This window comes from Theobroma cacao, chromosome 2 (genome assembly GCF_053813885.1).
Source record: "Theobroma cacao isolate CCN51 chromosome 2, ASM5381388v1, whole genome shotgun sequence".
In the NCBI taxonomy this organism is placed as follows: domain Eukaryota; kingdom Viridiplantae; phylum Streptophyta; class Magnoliopsida; order Malvales; family Malvaceae; genus Theobroma; species Theobroma cacao.
Window position 1 is genome coordinate 48,602,821 of NC_142640.1, and position 17,362 is coordinate 48,620,182.

The window sequence follows — 17,362 nt, forward strand, 5'->3', positions numbered from 1 at the left end:
TGCATGCAAAACTCATGTTAGCGTGTCTCTCTTGTCTTTATCAGCACTTAACATGTATTCAATGTGCATTATTGCTTTGGCAGACAGTTTTCCTTGCTGTAGCAGTCCGCAGGTACGGAGCTACAGCTTTTTTAAAGGAAAGGTAAACAGAAAAAAAGGGTAAATAAATTTTATAAGATATTGAATTAAAAAAAATATTAATAATAATGACTTAATCATATATATATATATATATATATATATATATATATAAATAACTGAATGAAACTATAAGAGTTTTTTTTTTTTTTTACATGCAAGAACGAAAAAAATAATTTTTTAAATTCAAAATAAATTATTTTTTTATTTTATATATTATACACGAAATGTGTAACTTTTTGAAAAAACTCTCTATCTTATTTTTTATTTACTTCTTGAATTGTTAATTAATATATTGAGCTATTTGGTTGTATTGTTGAGATATAATATGTTATTTATTGAACTAGATTGTTAAAATATAATTTGTTATGATAGATTTAGATTTATATTAAAATTTAGTAGGTTTAAATTAATAAACTCATTTTTATTTTTTTAAATTTGATAAGTTTAACATATTGGGTAAAAATTTATAACTAACAATATACTTACTGACTCAAATTTCATTAAATGGTCAGAGGAATATATAGTAAATAAAATATTTTATAATTTTTGGAAGATCGTAGTATCCATGATAAAGTCAATTTATTATTTTTTAATTGTATTATTTATTTAATAAAAATTATTTTAAAAGATTTAGTAAAAATATATATAATATATAAAATATTTTAAAAATTTTGAGGGCCCAAGGCAATGGGACGCTTCGCCCTTGGCAGTACGTAGGTTGGTTGTGGGTGCACATGAGCTTTGTCATAAAAAAGGAAAAAAAAGATACCGATCTTACTCCACCATGTTTGTCTTGCCATGTTTTTTTTTTCCTAAATTTTGATAATAACCCATTGATTTATTGCAATTTTTTTTAACTTCGTCAAATTTTGCGAATCAAAATAATCTATATATAGTGTCTTGATTCATTTTCTTTATCAAAATATTCTAAAAGAAATTCATCATCAAATAACAGAGATTATAACAATAATTAAAGTCGAGCAGAAAACTTACTACAATAATCACTCACTTAAATTTTCATGTGCTCATCACTATATGTTAAACCATATCAAATATTGTTAGGATAGTCTTGAATTGTGATTTAATTAGGATTGTTTAATTCTAATTAAATTAGTATACCTTATAAAATAGTCTTTAAATCTAGTTAGACTAGAATAACAATTCCTAATTCTATTAGGATAAGATTTCTAATTATATTAGGATAAGATTATTGTATTTGGCACTATAAAAAGACCCTATGAGTTAAAGAATAATCATCACCTAGATTTAGAGAGAGTGATTTAGGTGTACGTGGGATAAGGGTTATGAGTTTGAGACTGTTCTTGTAATTTCTTGATTTTTCTCTTAGTGGATTTTTCTCTATTGCTGTGCCCGTGGACGTAGGTCATAAAAAGACCGAACCACGTAAATTCTTGTGTTCCTGTGGGTGTGCTTGATTTCTTTCTTTCTTTATTCTATTGATTGAATAAGGTCTTGGGCAATTCTTTAGAGACAATTCTGTAATTTCTCAACAAACTGGTATCAGAGCTTCAAGATCTTGGGTCAGTTTGAATCTCGGTATGGCAACTTCGTCGACCAAGTATGAGATTGAAAAGTTTAATGGAAGAAACGATTTAAGCCTGTGGCGTATTAAGATACGCGCATTGCTAATGCAACAAGGACTGTTGAAGGCACTGAAGGGAAAAGAGCATCTTCTCTCGAATTTATCTGATGGTGAGAAAGATGACCTTATGAAAAAAGCACATAGTGCTATTCTCCTTACTTTGTCTGATGAGGTGCTAAGAGAAGTCACGGATGAAGAATCTGCTGCTGCAGTATGGTTTAAACTCGAAAGTATTTATATGACCAAGTTCCTGACGAATCGGCTTTATATGAAGCAATGATTGTATACTCTCAAGATGAGTGAAGGTACGTTCGTTAATACCCACATTGATGAATTTAATAGAGTTATTCTTGATTTAAAGAATATCGATGTTAAAATTGAGGATGAAGACTTAGCCCTAATTCTTTTATGTTCTTTGCCTCCATCGTATGAAAACTTCGTGGATACTATGCTATACGGTCGAGACACTCTCACTTTCGAGGATGTAAGGGCATCTTTAAATTCTAAAGAATTAAAGAAGAAAGTTGGTGGTATTCGGAATGAAAATCAAGCAGAAGGTTTGGTTGTAAATAGAGGTAGAGGTAAAGAGAAAGGTTTAGACAGAAAAGGTAAATCTAGATCCAAATATAGATCAAGAGGAAAGATTTGTTGGAACTGTGGCAAAAAAGGTCACTTTCGTCAAGACTGTACTAAATTCAAGGGTGATGAAAAGATCAATAAGTCTGAAAATACTGCAAACATAGTTGAAGATGATTTTGATACTTTTGAGGAAGCTGATAGTGTTCTTGCAGTTACTAATGGTAACTTGAAGGATACATGGATCTTAGATTCGGCCTGTTGCTTCCACATATGTCTTAGGCGTGATTGGTTTACAACTTATCAATCTTTTGATATGGGCACTGTACAATTAGGAGATAATTTCTCTCTCTCAGTTGTTGGGATTGGCACAATTCGAATCAAGATGTTTGATGGTATAGTAAGGGCACTTGAGGTGAAACATGTACCTAACATGAAAAAGAATTTGATATCCTTGAGTTTGTTAGATAAGAAGGGTTGCAAATATAGTGGCCAAGATGGTGTCTTGAAGGTATCTAAAGGAGCCTTAACTATCATGAAAGGTAAGTTATCCGATGGCCTTTATCGTCTAGTGGGAAGTACGATTATTGGAACTGCTTCTGTAGTCTCATCCCATGATCCTGATGATGATGTTACACGTTTATGGCATATGAGATTAGGTCATATGAGTGAGAAAGGAATGACAGAATTGAGTAAGCGTGGTTTACTATGTGGTCAAAAGACTGGGAAGATAGATTTTTGTGAACATTGCATTTATGGCAAACAACACCGAGTGAAATTTAGCATTGCTACACATCGAACCAAGAGTACAGTAGACTACATCCACTCAGATTTATGGGGTCCTTCTCCTGTGGCATCAAAAGGTGGATCATTATACATGTTAACATTTATTGATGATTTTTCAAGAAAAGTATGGACGTATTTTTTGAAGGCTAAAAGTGAAGTGTTTACCACCTTTTTGCAATGGAAGGCATTGATCGAAAAGCAGACAGGGAAAATGATCAAGCGCTTTCGAACAGATAACGGTTTGGAATTTTACAAAGGTGAGTTTGATCTATTCTGCAAGAATGACGGAATCATTAGACATCGCACTGTCATCAAAACACCACAACAAAACGGTATTGCAGAACGGATGAATAGAACACTTATTGAAAGAACAAGATGCATGCTTTCTAATGCTGGTTTATCTAAAGTATTCTGGACAGAAGCTATCAACATAGCTTGCTACTTGGTAAATCAGTCTCCATCAACTGCAATTGAATTAAAGACTCCCGAGGAAGTTTGGTCAGGTAAACTCGTTGATTACTCTATATTGAGAGTATTTGGTTGTCCTGCTTATGCTCATGTAAATGATGGTAAGCTTGAGCCGAGGGCAAAGAAGTGCATATTCCTAGGCTATGCATCTGGGGTAAAAGGTTATCGACTATGGTGTACTGATCCAAAATCCCCCAAGTTTATGTTAAGTCGAGATGTTACCTTTGACGAGTTTGCATTACTTCATGTGATAAAATCTAGAATTGCAATCTCATTAGACCAAGAAGTGGACAAGTAGGTAGAGCTTGAAATCAATGCTCCTGAGACAGTGCAAGATGATAGTGAAATCCAAAATGAATCACAAGAGGAACAAGAATCGGTATCTCATATACAACAACGAAGCATTGCTACAGACAGATCTAGAAAGATTTCAAAAGCTCCTTAGAAGTTTGATGATTTTGTTACTTGTGTGGAGCGTGATTTTGATTCTTATGTTTTATCTGTGGCGGAAGAAGTAGAGACTAATGAGCCTTACTCTTATTGTGAGGCAATTACTTGTATCGAGTATTCTCAATGGCTAACTGCTATGAATGAGGAGATTGAGTCTTTACACCGAAATCAAATATGGGAGCTTGTGAAACCACCTAAAGGCCAAAAAGTTGTGGGATGCAAATGGGTCTTCAAGAAAAAGGAAGGGATCCTAGGGGTTGAAAATGTTAGATTTAAAACACGACTTGTGGCAAAGGGTTATGCACAAAGAGAGGGAATTGACTATAATGAAGTATTCTCTCTTGTCGTGAGGCATAGTTCTATCCACGTGTTGCTTGCTATAGTGGCATAATTTAATTTTGAGTTGGAGCAACTTGATGTCAAAACAGCGTTTTTACATGGTGAGCTTGAAGAGTGGATCTACATGCAACAACTTGAGGGATTCGTTGTTCCAGGTATGGAAGATTGTGTATGTTTACTTAAAAAGTCATTATATGGCTTAAAACAATCTCCTAGGCAATGGTATAAAAGGTTTGATATGTTCATGGAGGCACATGGGTACACTGAAGTGTACATGATGGTTGTGTCTACTATAAAAGGCTTCCAGATGATTCGTTTATCTATTTGTTGTTGTATGTGGATGACAAGCTTATTGCTGCCAAAAGTATGTCAGACATTGATGTTTTAAAGAAGTAGCTTAGTGGTGAGTTTGAGATGAAAGACTTAGGTGATGCAAAGAAAATATTGGGTATGAAAATTGTCAGAGATAGACGAGCGTCGAGATTATGTTTGTCACAAAAGAAATACATTCAAAAGGTACTAAAACGTTTTGGAATGTAAGATGCTAAGTTTGTGACTACTCCATTGGGACTACACCTAAAACTTTCAACTGGTTTATCACCACAAACGGAGGATGAGAAAGAGTACATGACTCGTGTTCCTTATGCTAATGCAATGGGTAGCATTATGTATGCTATGGTATGTACTAGGCCTGATATTTCACATGCTGTTAGAATGGTTAGTAGATTCATGGATAAACCAGGAAAAGGACATTGGCAAGCTGTGAAGTGGATCTTTCGATATTTAAAAGGCACTATAGATATTGGCTTAGTATATGAAGGAGGTGCAAACACTAGTTGTAATGTGGTTGGCTTCTCCGATTCAGATTTTGCTGGTGATCTAGATAGTAGAAGATCTCAAACGGGATATGTGTTCACTATCTCAGGATCTGCAATCAGTTGAAAAGCAGTTCTTCAATCAACCGTTGCTTTGTCTACAACTGAAGCTGAATATATGGTTGTGACCGAGGTAGTGAAGGAGGCTTTGTGGCTTAAAGGCTTGGTTAGTGATCTTGGTTTTGAACAAGCACAAACAATTATGTTTTGTGATAGTCAAAGTGCTATACATTTGACTAAAAATCAGATGTTTCATGAGAGAACCAAACACATCCAAGTCAAGTGTAACTTCGTTCGAGAGATTATTTCTAAAGGTGACATTGTAGTAAAGAAAATAGCTACAGATGAAAATCCAACAGATATGCTAACTAAGTCAGTTTCTGGGATAAAGTTCAAGCATTGCTTGGACTTTATCGGTGTTCATAGTGCTTGAGGCCTTTTGGGGCATTGGCGGTGTCGACAGAGATTGGTTAGTAAGGTGGAGCTTGGTGAATTCAAGCCTAAGGTGGAGATTTGTTAAGATAGTCTTGAATTGTGATTTAATTAGGATTGTTTAATTCTAATTAAATTAGTATACCTTATAAAATAGTATTTAAATCTAGTTAGACTAGAATAACAATTCCTAATTCTATTAGGATAAGATTCTTAATTATATTAGGATAAGGTTATTGTATTTGACACTATAAAAGGACCCTATGAGTTAAAGAATAATTATCACCTAGATTTAGAGAGAGTGATTTAGGTGTACGAGGGATAAGGGTTATGAGTTTGAGACTGTTCTTGTAATTTCTTGATTTTTCTCTTAGTGGATTTTTCTCTGTTGCTGTGCCCGTGGACGTAGGTCATAAAAAGATCGAACCACGTAAATTCTTGTGTTCTTGTGGGTGTGCTTGATTTCTTTCTTTCTTTATTCTATTGATTGAATAAGGTCTTGGGCAATTCTTTAGAGACAATTCCGCAATTTCCCAACAAATATGTTTACAAATAATATAGCAGCAGAAATAAATAAGGATCGATGCAAATCTTTAGCCATTTCAATAAGAAAGGAATAATAAAATAAAAAACTTTTTCTACGAAATCTTATGACCCAATGCAATTCCTAGCAATGGATACAGGGTTAATGAATTGCTTGTGTCATGAACCCATTATAGACTTCCTTTCATAAAGAAAATCTCATCTCTCTCCAACTCTAAGGAATTCTTTATCTAAAATTTGAAATATACTTTATATAAACCCCTTAAACTAATATTATCATTTACTAAATGTGAGAGATAAATATTGGGTAGATAATAACAAATACGTGATAAAGACCACACTTGAATTTTAGACTTAAATTAAATCTAAAATTCCAACACTCTCCCACTTGGTCCAAACATTTGTTATTTTAATATCTACATAATATATTAGTTTAATTAGCCAAATGCTTAAAACAAAAGGAATAAATTGCACTAATCATGGTAGTAAGTCCTCTAAAAACAACTATTACCTTCCATGTATTACAATGCAAAAATCCTTTTCGCAACACCTCAAATGTTTATTCCAAGTTCTCAAAAGACAACTGTTATTCTCATAATAACTGTATACAATTCAAAAAGAGAAAACAATTAAAATTAAGAGTTTCTCAATAAAATATGCTAGCATCTTAATTCAAACGGTATGTGACAAGATAGAACTAAGTCCCATTTGTGAAACATGATTCTTAAACAACTTTGGTGTCATGCCTTTTGTTAGAGAATCCACCATCATCAGCTCAATGTGAATGTGTTCAATGAGTACTTTATTTGCTTTTATGTGCTCTCTTACAGCTAAGTATTTAGTGTCGATGTGTTTACTTTGACTTCTACTCTTATTACTTAGCAAAGAACACAACTGATGAATTGTCACAATCCAATTTCAATGGCTTTGAGATAAACTTAACAACTTGAAGCCCATATATGAAACGTTTTAACCAAATACCCTGTGATGTAGCCTCAAAGCAAGAAACAAACTCTGCTTCCATGGTAAAAGTAGCAATTAGAGATTGCTTTGCACTTCTCCAAGATATAGCTCTTCCAACAAATATGAAGATATATCTAGATGTAGATTTACATGAGTAAACACAACCAGCAAAATCTAAATTTGAGTATCCAACTACCTCCAGATTGTCGGATCTTTTATATGTAAGCATGGAATCTTTAGTTCTTTGAATGTCCCTCAAAACCTTCTTTGCAGCTTTCCAATGGTCTAAACTCGAGTTACTTTGATATCTTCCCAACATTGAAACTATAAATGCAATGTTTGGTTTTGCACAAACCTGAGCATACATTAAGCTTCCAACAGTTGAAGCATATGGAATATTTTTCATCCCTTCCCTCTCTAGATCATTTTTAGGACAATGGCTCAAACTGAACCTATAACCTTTCACAATAGGTGCAACATTGCTTGAACAATCTTACACCTGAAATCTTTCAAGAACTTTATTAATATAGGCTTCTTGAGACAATCCCAAAGGACCTTTAGATCTGTCTCTATGAATCTTAATGCCAATGACATAAAATGCCTCATCCATATCTTTCATAGCAAAATGTTCACAGAGAAATTGTTTCACCTCATGCAACAACCCCAAATCATTAGTTGCGAGTAAAATATCATCCACATATAAAACCAAAAAGATGATTTACTCCCACTAACCTTGTGGTATATACATTGATCCATAACATTCTCCACAAAATCAAAAGAAGAGTTTGGTTGAAGGCTAGATGGCCTGAGTTAAAAGAGCAAACAGAAGAGATTTTTCTATGGCCGAATATGGTTAAGATGATTTAGAAGAAGGTGGCAGTGCCGGTGCGTGGTCCTATTGCATGGACTCCTTTAGAGGAGGGATAATTGAAATTTAATATAAATGGAGCAGCTTCGGGGAGTTCTAGTGAAGCAGGAATTGGTGGAATTTTGAGAGATCATCATGGTACAATATGGCTGGTTTTTTCAAAATCTATTGGTAAGAGGGATTTTAATCTTGCAGAAATTATGGCATTAAAAGAGGTTTTGTTGATATTTTCTAGTGCCAATATGTGTGGTCATGCAAGGTTATGCATCGAGAGTGATTCTTGTAATGCCGTGATATGTTTCAACAAGTCACAGAATGCACCTTGGAGATTAAGAGTTTTATTAGTGCAAATCGAACAACTGAAGGGATTAACAATTCAGTGCAAGGTAACACATGTGCTCAGAGAAGCTAATGAAGAGGCTGATTTGTTAGCTAAAGCTGGGATTAATAGGAAAGACAGATTGTTGTGTATATTCGGTTAGTAAGGTGTCAATTGAGTTGAGAAGTTTGGGTTTGTGTGCAAGTTAATCTTTTCTTAAGGAATATAGTAGTTGATCTAAATTTGATCTTTATGTGATTGAATTTAAAACAATAAGGTTGCTGGAGGAGTGTTTGGGCTGAATACGGCTGGGTGGTTTAGTTAAAAATAATTTCTTTACTAGTGGGAATCTGATGTACATTGCTTTTGGATTTTTAAAGGATCTATCTTTAGTCGGATAGCAAGTGGTTTGAGTTTACAGTTGGACAGCAAGTGTCTCGGACACAACTCAATTTGTCTTGGACGTGATTAAGCCTGGACAGGTTGGTCGGGAATTTATATCACGATTTTGTGTATCAGTCAAGGGGTTGAGCGTAAATTGAGTTTTGTAGTTCTTGACATTCAATATCCCTAATTTGAATGTCTTTAGGATTTGGGGTGGTATTTACTTTTTTTTCATGTTATTTTCTTATGTAATCATAAAGCCCAAGTCAATTTGACTTTGGCATTTAGCAAATAAAATTTATGTATATATATATATATATAAAACTTACTCTTTCATTAAAAAGGAAATTATTTCTTGTCAAATCACCACCATGATCATTCTTTATTAGTTTAATATTTTTTTCCATTAAAATCATATGATAAACATTAATTTTTAATCATAGTAATTGTTTTCATGGGGTTGGGACAAATATTAATTATTGTATTCTTTATATCTTTTGGTGAAAAGAACAGATTTTATACCGACGATTGCACCCTCTTAGCCCTCCTTTCGAACCTCCCTTTGATTTTTAGGTATCTTTTTCTTCATATTCATTGTTTAAAATAAGAATAAAAGAAGTTAACAATTGTATATTCTAATGGCTTATTTTAATTGCGAAAACATGAAAAAAAGCATCAAAAGAACCTTAGTTTTATCAAATTAATTTTATTTGTCAGTATTTGTTGGACTGAAATACCTTGATAATGTATTCTTCGATCCAGCTTGGCCTTCAAACTTGATGTAAATAGATAGGACCTACAGTATTGTCCGAAGGAGAAAAATTTTACATGTGGACAACAATATTATTGCCTTACATTATCAACATCTTGGAATGCTCTTGTTTGTCGATCCTGTTGTCGGATTTTATTGTTCCATGTTCTTGTATAAAGTTGTTGCGGCTCTTATTTTGGCTACAATAATTGTACAGGATCCACAGAATTCCCCCAATCAGGCAATGACACGTCTTAGAGATGTGGGCAGTGGAGAGGAATCTGATCATGCTAAAAGGCGGCTGAAGAAATAAGACCGGCATTGGCGTTTCCTGAAACTTCATTCTTACTCGGTTGTCCATCCTGTTCTTTCTTTCTGTTTTCTTTCAGTTTCATTTGGTTATTGTATATGCTATCTACGGTTCTGGTTTTTTGGGGTCCTAGTGTTAACCGAATTCATGGTAAGAGCAGTTCCCCTTGGATTATGAGATTTCAAGGGGTGGTTAATTCCTCATTTGACAATCTTTAATTGCCCTTCTTACATCTCAATTTGTCAGGCTAATGACTCATATGGTGTTACATGATTTCTCTGTCATGAATCCATTTTTTTAAAAGGAATGGCTTCCTCTCCACCAAAAGAAACAATTAATAAATAAACAAACTCAATTCAGTTTAAGTTTGGGCAATAGTTTAATTTTCTAAACTTTTTTGGCTCAATTGTAGAAAAAATTTGAATCATTTCTTGATTTATGCATGTCATCCTTATGCAGGAGTTATATTAATCTTCTGTGATGTTTCAATTTTATCTAGGTATCTTCAAAAATAAGCAATTGTTTATCACCAACTCAAACAGCCGGTGCTATGAGATTTATTACTTTTTTTTTAATAAAACGATTTTATTAACCTCAATGATCCATATGCCATTTTAAGTCTCTTACTTGCTACAATAGATTTTTTTTATGACACATTATCAAGGTCCGGGTATTGGATAACTGTACACTAATTAAAGAGACCCCACAAAAAGTCATTGGCGGTGAACAACATGAATCCACAAATCCTACACCTGAAAACAAGAGGAACTAAATAATTGCTTGCCCCTAAGCAAAAAGATGATCAGGTTTTTATTACTAACAATACAGTTACAACGTTTTTCAAAGTTAATATACAGTCTGAGTTTACAAGAAACTCTTTTAGTTTTTTATATGATGAATAGCTCACAAATTTTAACATTTTTAGGATACTTTTTTCAAATTCTATCAGGTTTTTATGATCTACATTATATAAATATATATATATATATATATTTATATTTATATATCAACTTATTTATGGGAATATTCACACATTTAATTTGAATTTTGAAGTATGGCTACATTTATAGATATTTGATATCCAAATAAACAATGAAATCAAACACACAAAAATGAAAGCTATGGTAAAAGTATATATGTAGGACTAATCGGTGGTTGATCAAGAAATTGATGAGAGACATTCTTGTGGATTAGAATAGAAGAAATCTTCAAGTCTGGGATGATCAGGAATCTCCCTTCTTCTGGCTGGTTTCCCAGTACGATGTTCATGAGATCTCTTCACTAGTAGAGCAAATTCATCCCAGCTCAGCCTTCCTTTCTTGTAGTCATCGATCAGCCTGACTAGAAACGCTCTGTTAAGAATAACTGTTCTTTTGAATCCCATGTATCTGAAAAAAAAAAAAAAAAGACGAATTGAATGTCAATAATATTCATGTCAAATGATCAATTAATGTCAATGGGTTTGAATGAGTAAACCCCAACCATCATCTTGGTTAAAAACACTACAATAGGTACCTACGATGGCCTTCAACAGCTTTGGCCATGTTTCCTCCAAAGGTAGGAATGAAAGTATCACTTTCTATTGCAACAATATAATCCAGTGCTGCCATCTGATCTGCATGATTGAGGAAGGGCCTAAGATCCGAGGGTTCTAATACAAGCTCTTTCCTGACCTATTTCACATTCCACATCAAGAAAGCAACCTGTGTGAATTAATTATCAGTCGATAATTAAAGCTAACTTGTTGAAATATACTACAAAATTTTCATTCAACTGACCAGATTTGGAAAGGCCATTGCTAGGTTTGCCATTCTCTTTTCTTCATTGTATATTTTTCCGGCAGCTATGTAGATTGTGGTATTCCTATCAATACCCAATGCTTGCAATATAAGAGCAGTTTCCTCGGGAGTCAATGGGCAAGAACCATGTTCTCTCCTCCTTTTAGCATCAATCGGTTTATGCTTCCACCCTTCATAGAAGTACCTGATTAATCCAAAGTTTTCACATTTGGCTTTAGAGCTTGTTTGGTATTGAGATTAGAGTGCTTTTAATCGCAATCATCAAATTTCATTATGATAACTGCATTATCAATTATAAAAGTATCTAAAGACCTGCCAAATTATTTCAATCACAGTCACAACATCAAGCTGTATTCTAATACCTATTCAGTTTATAAAACAAATTAAAGATAGGATTAGATTAATTCTCACCTCATTTCTGTAACCTCTTTGATCTCTTCTTTAGTTAAACCTTGAACACAACCAGTAAATGCAACCATGTCTTTTTCATATCTAAGATGAAGAACCAAGAAAGGTCCCCTTTGCCTGAGGAGACTAACAATTTTTCTACCTGTTTCCTCAATTGGCTGAGTGAATTTCAATGCTTCATAGTTTACTCTGCAGCGAAGCTTTTGGACCTCATCTGGTAGCCCATTGTTGGCTAGCCTTGCGTCAGTTAGAGAGAAATGCAAGACCCCACGCTTTTGTATTCGAGGAATAACCTGAAAAAGAAAATATTTGCCGTCAGAAGAAGAAGAAGCAGCTTGATACAAATAAGAGGGGAGCCAACCTTTTGATAGTAATATGTCAAGCTAGCAAAACTTATGGGAACCATGGAATAAATTGACTCTGATTCCTCTCTTCTCTTTAGCTCTGGAGGAAGCTCTTCCACAATACGAACTTCATCCCTTAGAGATGTAATAAAATGATTCAGGTCATATATATCTGCAAATGTGCTGCCACATCAAGAAAAAATGCTTGTTAACTAGCTAATTATCAACTGCTAAACAAATTAAAAGTCACATTTTTAAGATGATTAATATAATCCAAACCCTTGGGATTATGCAAGACAATGTACTAGGTTTCCCTTGGCGCATGGCATTTTGAAGAGAAATAGGGGATTAGGATGTTATGAAGTAATTATTATAATTGGATTAGAATATAGATTTCAATAATTAAAATTTAAAGATTTAATTCTAAATTTCATGTACCAAGTTTAAGAATGGCAAGATAAATTTTATAAAATGAAAAAAAAAAGACCTTTTGTTATGCGTGATGAAGAACTATCATAATCTTTGATCATTTATATGCAATTATTGAATCTTCACTTGATCGGGTTTAACAATTCAATAATTCTCAATCATTATTCATCTCACAAGATTAGTACTAAATATTGTTAGATATTAAAGAGAGAAAAACTTATATTTGACCAACCTTTTATCGTTCCAATAAGTTCCATTATCGAATAAAGGAACAATAAGCGTGATATTAATATATCTTGCAATCACGACCATATCAGCAATCTGTAAATATCAACCCAAAGAAAAGTAGTTAATATGCCCCAAAGTACTGCTAGCTACAAATTGAAATTACTCACAGCAAGTCGTCTTTGATTCAACCCTCCATTGGCTATAACCACTAGATATCCATTGTTCTTATAAATCCCTGTAGCCACCATGAGAAACATTTCATTGTCAATAACCCACTTCTTTTTGTTGGAGGTTTTATTAATTTCCCTACATATGTAGGCATTTGGTTTGAAAGAAAAAGTTGCAGTCATCAAGATTTGACAGCAACACCCAACACCTATTCAATTGCAAAAGTCAAGACAAAGCACATGAATCAATAAGCAATCCCCCCGCCATAAAAGAACAAATGATTAATCAAATCCTTCAAACATGCGAAATCATTCATGAAGAAATTTCTAAAATATAAATTTACCAGTAATTTTTATTTCTAAGATCAATACACTAATATATTTTGTTATTTAGGTCCAAACTTTTAATCTAAAATAATTAAATACTTATTTTAAAATCTAATAATATTTGAAATTTTGATTCGAAGATGTAATGTTTTAGTTTAGTTAATTTATTTTTTTAATCATAATTAATTAAAAAATTGATCAAGGAAAATAGATATCAAGATAAAAACTAACCTCACACAAGATGAACAACAAATAAAATCAACAAAAATTATCATTTTTTTTAGTTAGATAGATTTAGTCATTTTCTAGGTAAATACATTTATAAAAAAAATATTTTTCATTCTGCATTTTTTGTGCCTTCATTAATTTTCCCTGATTAATCAAAATAAAAAGAAATTGAGAGCCTTAATTGATAAAAATAAAACATTGTATCTTGAGATAGAACAAAACTTTACAAGTATTAAATCTTAAAATGAAAAATTAAAACCATATAAAATTGTTTGATTGCTTCCAATGATGCAATGATATTGAAATTAATAAGATTAACCCTTCTCCTTGCTTAGCTACATATATACTTCTTTGTCCAAAATCAGACAAAGTTAATACATTTAATTAGTATATCAAAAAAGAAATCCTTTGATTCCATATTTTTTTTTTGTAAATAATTTTAATAGATCCTAATTGTTTAATTTCTTTTTAATCTTTAGGATATATTCAAAATTTCATGAATCAAACATCAACAGAGAATTACACCAATTGAAAATAACATAAACAGAACATTATATGTATCATTAATCTCCCATCAAAAAGACATCTAGATATATATATCGAAAAATAAAATAAAATAAAATAAAAGATATGTTATTAGGGAAAGCCTCAAACCCTACATATGTTACATATGTAAGCAAATCTTACCTATGTCTAAAGAGTAATCTGAATCTTACAGGCTGTTTTTCTTTATTTTTAACAGGGAAATGTCTCGTGAATCTTACATAAGCATGAGAAAGGAAGAAAGAAACAAAAAACCAAATCTTACATATGTTATATGTTATACAATATTTACATGAACTTTATCTGTAAGTCATGAATCATTTCGTCGAATTTTTTTTGATGGATTCAGTTTATTAAAACATTTATTTTATTTTTGTTGTGAAAGAAAGAAAGAAGAAAAAAAATGAACAAATCTTACATATGTTATATGGTATAAACTATTTATAATATGCGAATTTTGTAAAATGAGTAGATGATTAAACAAAAGTATTACATATGAGAATATTTTTGAAAATAATTATAAGGAAATAAAATTGATATTAGCACTCGAGCATTTGATTCATTGGTTGGTGCATTATCCTCTGTTTAAAGAGTAAGACTTGAATCCCTCTCCCCCAATTATAAAAAAATAAAATAAAATTGATATGACTTTTTTTTTTTAAAAAAAAAATCTCATTGTTATATCAAATTTATGATAAAATCATTACTTTTTTTCTTATTATTATATCAATCATGAAATCGTATCAATTTTATGATTTGGGAAATGAGATTCCTATATAATATCATAACGCCAAGCACCTTTTTTTTCTTATCTCATTGCTAATAGAAAGACTCTTATTTTATTTTTTTTGGAGAAATTCAGAAATATTAAGCTTAGTTTATATCGGGAATTATAAAACTCTAATACTAATGCAAGAATCACCCAAAGAATTAAGGCAGATACGATCTAAACAAATGAAAAATAGTCATTCTTTGGCACATACTATCCAATCAACATGAAATCATACCTTTCCAAAAAAAAAAAATCAACATGAAATCATCACTCACTTTCTGATGACGATAAGGGATTATAGAATGAAGATGACACTGTATCTTCCTCGTTTAGAACTGTTGCCAGCTGCAATACGCAAACCCACAGCAGGGTTAGCAAGACCAAGGCCGCAGCTGCCCAGAACTTGATTGCAGGAGGCTGCGACTGTGAGGCAGTCATGGTCTCCAGCTTTCTAGCCTTGATCCCTCTAATACCTTTACAGTTCATCACCTCCACTTCACTATGCTTTCCCTTCACCTCTTCCACGATAGATTTAAAATCTTCATACCCAGAATTAATCTTAATACGTTGATCCATCTTTATACACGTATAAAACACACATATATATTCTCTTTTAAAATTATCAACATTTCTTATCTAAATATCATATAATATAAAGTTATATCGATATCTAAACTATAATAAAATATAAAATAGTGAAGAGAAAATTCTTGATTTTTCGAAGATATTTATGAAACAAAGGGTGGGGAGCCTAGAATGGGGTTGATTTTTTGCATCTTCATGGAATCTAGGGATCATATGAGTACTTGAATGGCTCTTTATAAGTAGGAAATAGGGTGGCTTCAGCCTAAACCATGCAAGTCATGGCTGATCACAAACGGGAGTGTATATGACCTAGGAGACTAGGTTTCGATTTCTTGTCACTATCAGTGCATGCATGCCAAGTTCATGTTTATATATATTAGCTTGGACAAAACCAGCTTTTTCTATGTCTCTCGTTTTGGTAAAGAGTGTCACTTGCTCTTGTGTGTCTTATCTCAATCAGCACTTAACATGCATTAAATGTTCATTATGCTTTGCTGTACACAGCTTTCCTTGTTTGACCAACTACGCTTGCAAGTTGCTGTAACACTATAGATGTGGGCGCACTCTATCTATATATAGTATATACCAATCTTGCTCCACAATGTTTATGTTGCCATGAAATTATAGTTTGAAAAAACTCAGACCCATTAAGGCTACATGCATGCCCTTTCAATCTTCGGATAGGCCCTGCAGAATTGGGCTCAGAGCAGGACCAGGCTGGTGGGCTGTAGCATTAATCTTACTCAGACAGGCCCCTCCTATCTCGACCATATTTATGTATTAATAAAAAAAAAATTGAATAAATTGTATCGTTATTTTGTAATGCTTTTTATAATATTTCATTTTTATTCACATTTTTTTATTGATAAAGTTTTGAATTTATTCTAAATCTATCAATCTGTTAATGATAACATCACTTAAACAATAATTATATGTCCATCTAAACGTGACGTGACATGCTTCATTTATATTACAAATAAAGATCTCTTTATATAAATTTCAAAATTATACCAAAATTAACTCAGGTAAGAAGTTCATCATCACTTAAAAAATTTTATTATATGGTTCATTATTTATGTAAGGAAAGAGAAAAATTAGAAAAAAAAAATAAAAAGAACATTTTGGTAAGAAAATTAAATCACATCCCCACTACTTTTCTTCTCTTCTAAGTAAATAATATGATAACACCAATCAGAAGAACAACCTTTATTTCTCCTTTGTCATAATCACAACTACCATGCATTTACATTAATTTTTCTTATCCATAAATATATATATATTTATATCTTGGATATAACCCAAATTAATTACCTTACTAAAAAAATTATTTCTTGTCAAATCACCACCATAATAATTCTTTATTAGTTTTTAATATCTTTTCCCATTATCATGGACATTAATTTTTAATTGTAGTAATTGTTTTCATGGGTAGGGACAAATATTAATTATGGTCACATTCATCGTTTAAAATAAGAATAAAATTAACAATTTTAGATTCTAATGACTTATTTTAATTGCGAAAACATGAGAAAAAACATCAAAATTAAGAACCTTACATTTATCAAATTAATTTTATTTGTTGGACCGAAATAGATTGATAATGTATTCCTTCCAACTTGGCCTTGAAAGCTTGATATAAAAATAGATAGGCCCTTATTATCCCAAAAAGAAAAGAAAGAAAACAATGAGAGAAGTGAGTATATTTTACATGTGCAACCATATGT

The 17,362-nt window shown here is 32.3% G+C and overlaps 1 protein-coding gene, 1 non-coding gene and 1 pseudogene across 2 annotated transcripts; all 3 read right to left on the minus strand.

The window, feature by feature from the left end:
* Positions 1 to 7,087: 7,087 nt before the first annotated feature.
* LOC148764364 (secreted RxLR effector protein 161 pseudogene) lies at positions 7,088 to 7,786 on the minus strand (annotated as a pseudogene).
* A 2,435-nt stretch (positions 7,787 to 10,221) lies between these two features.
* Positions 10,222 to 10,322, minus strand: LOC148764365 (U6 spliceosomal RNA). The gene has a single exon (XR_016024873.1). It is a non-coding gene; the product is annotated as a U6 spliceosomal RNA (small nuclear RNA).
* A 645-nt stretch (positions 10,323 to 10,967) lies between these two features.
* LOC18610168 (rhamnogalacturonan I rhamnosyltransferase 1-like) lies at positions 10,968 to 15,629 on the minus strand. Its single transcript, XM_007045680.3, has 8 exons — positions 15,329 to 15,629; positions 13,184 to 13,251; positions 13,021 to 13,109; positions 12,377 to 12,542; positions 12,019 to 12,308; positions 11,587 to 11,791; positions 11,324 to 11,481; positions 10,968 to 11,196 (listed from the first exon to the last, which is right to left on the minus strand). The coding sequence occupies exons 1-8, from the start codon at positions 15,627 to 15,629 to the stop codon at positions 10,968 to 10,970; spliced, it is 1,506 nt and encodes a 501-aa protein (XP_007045742.3).
* Positions 15,630 to 17,362: the final 1,733 nt, after the last annotated feature.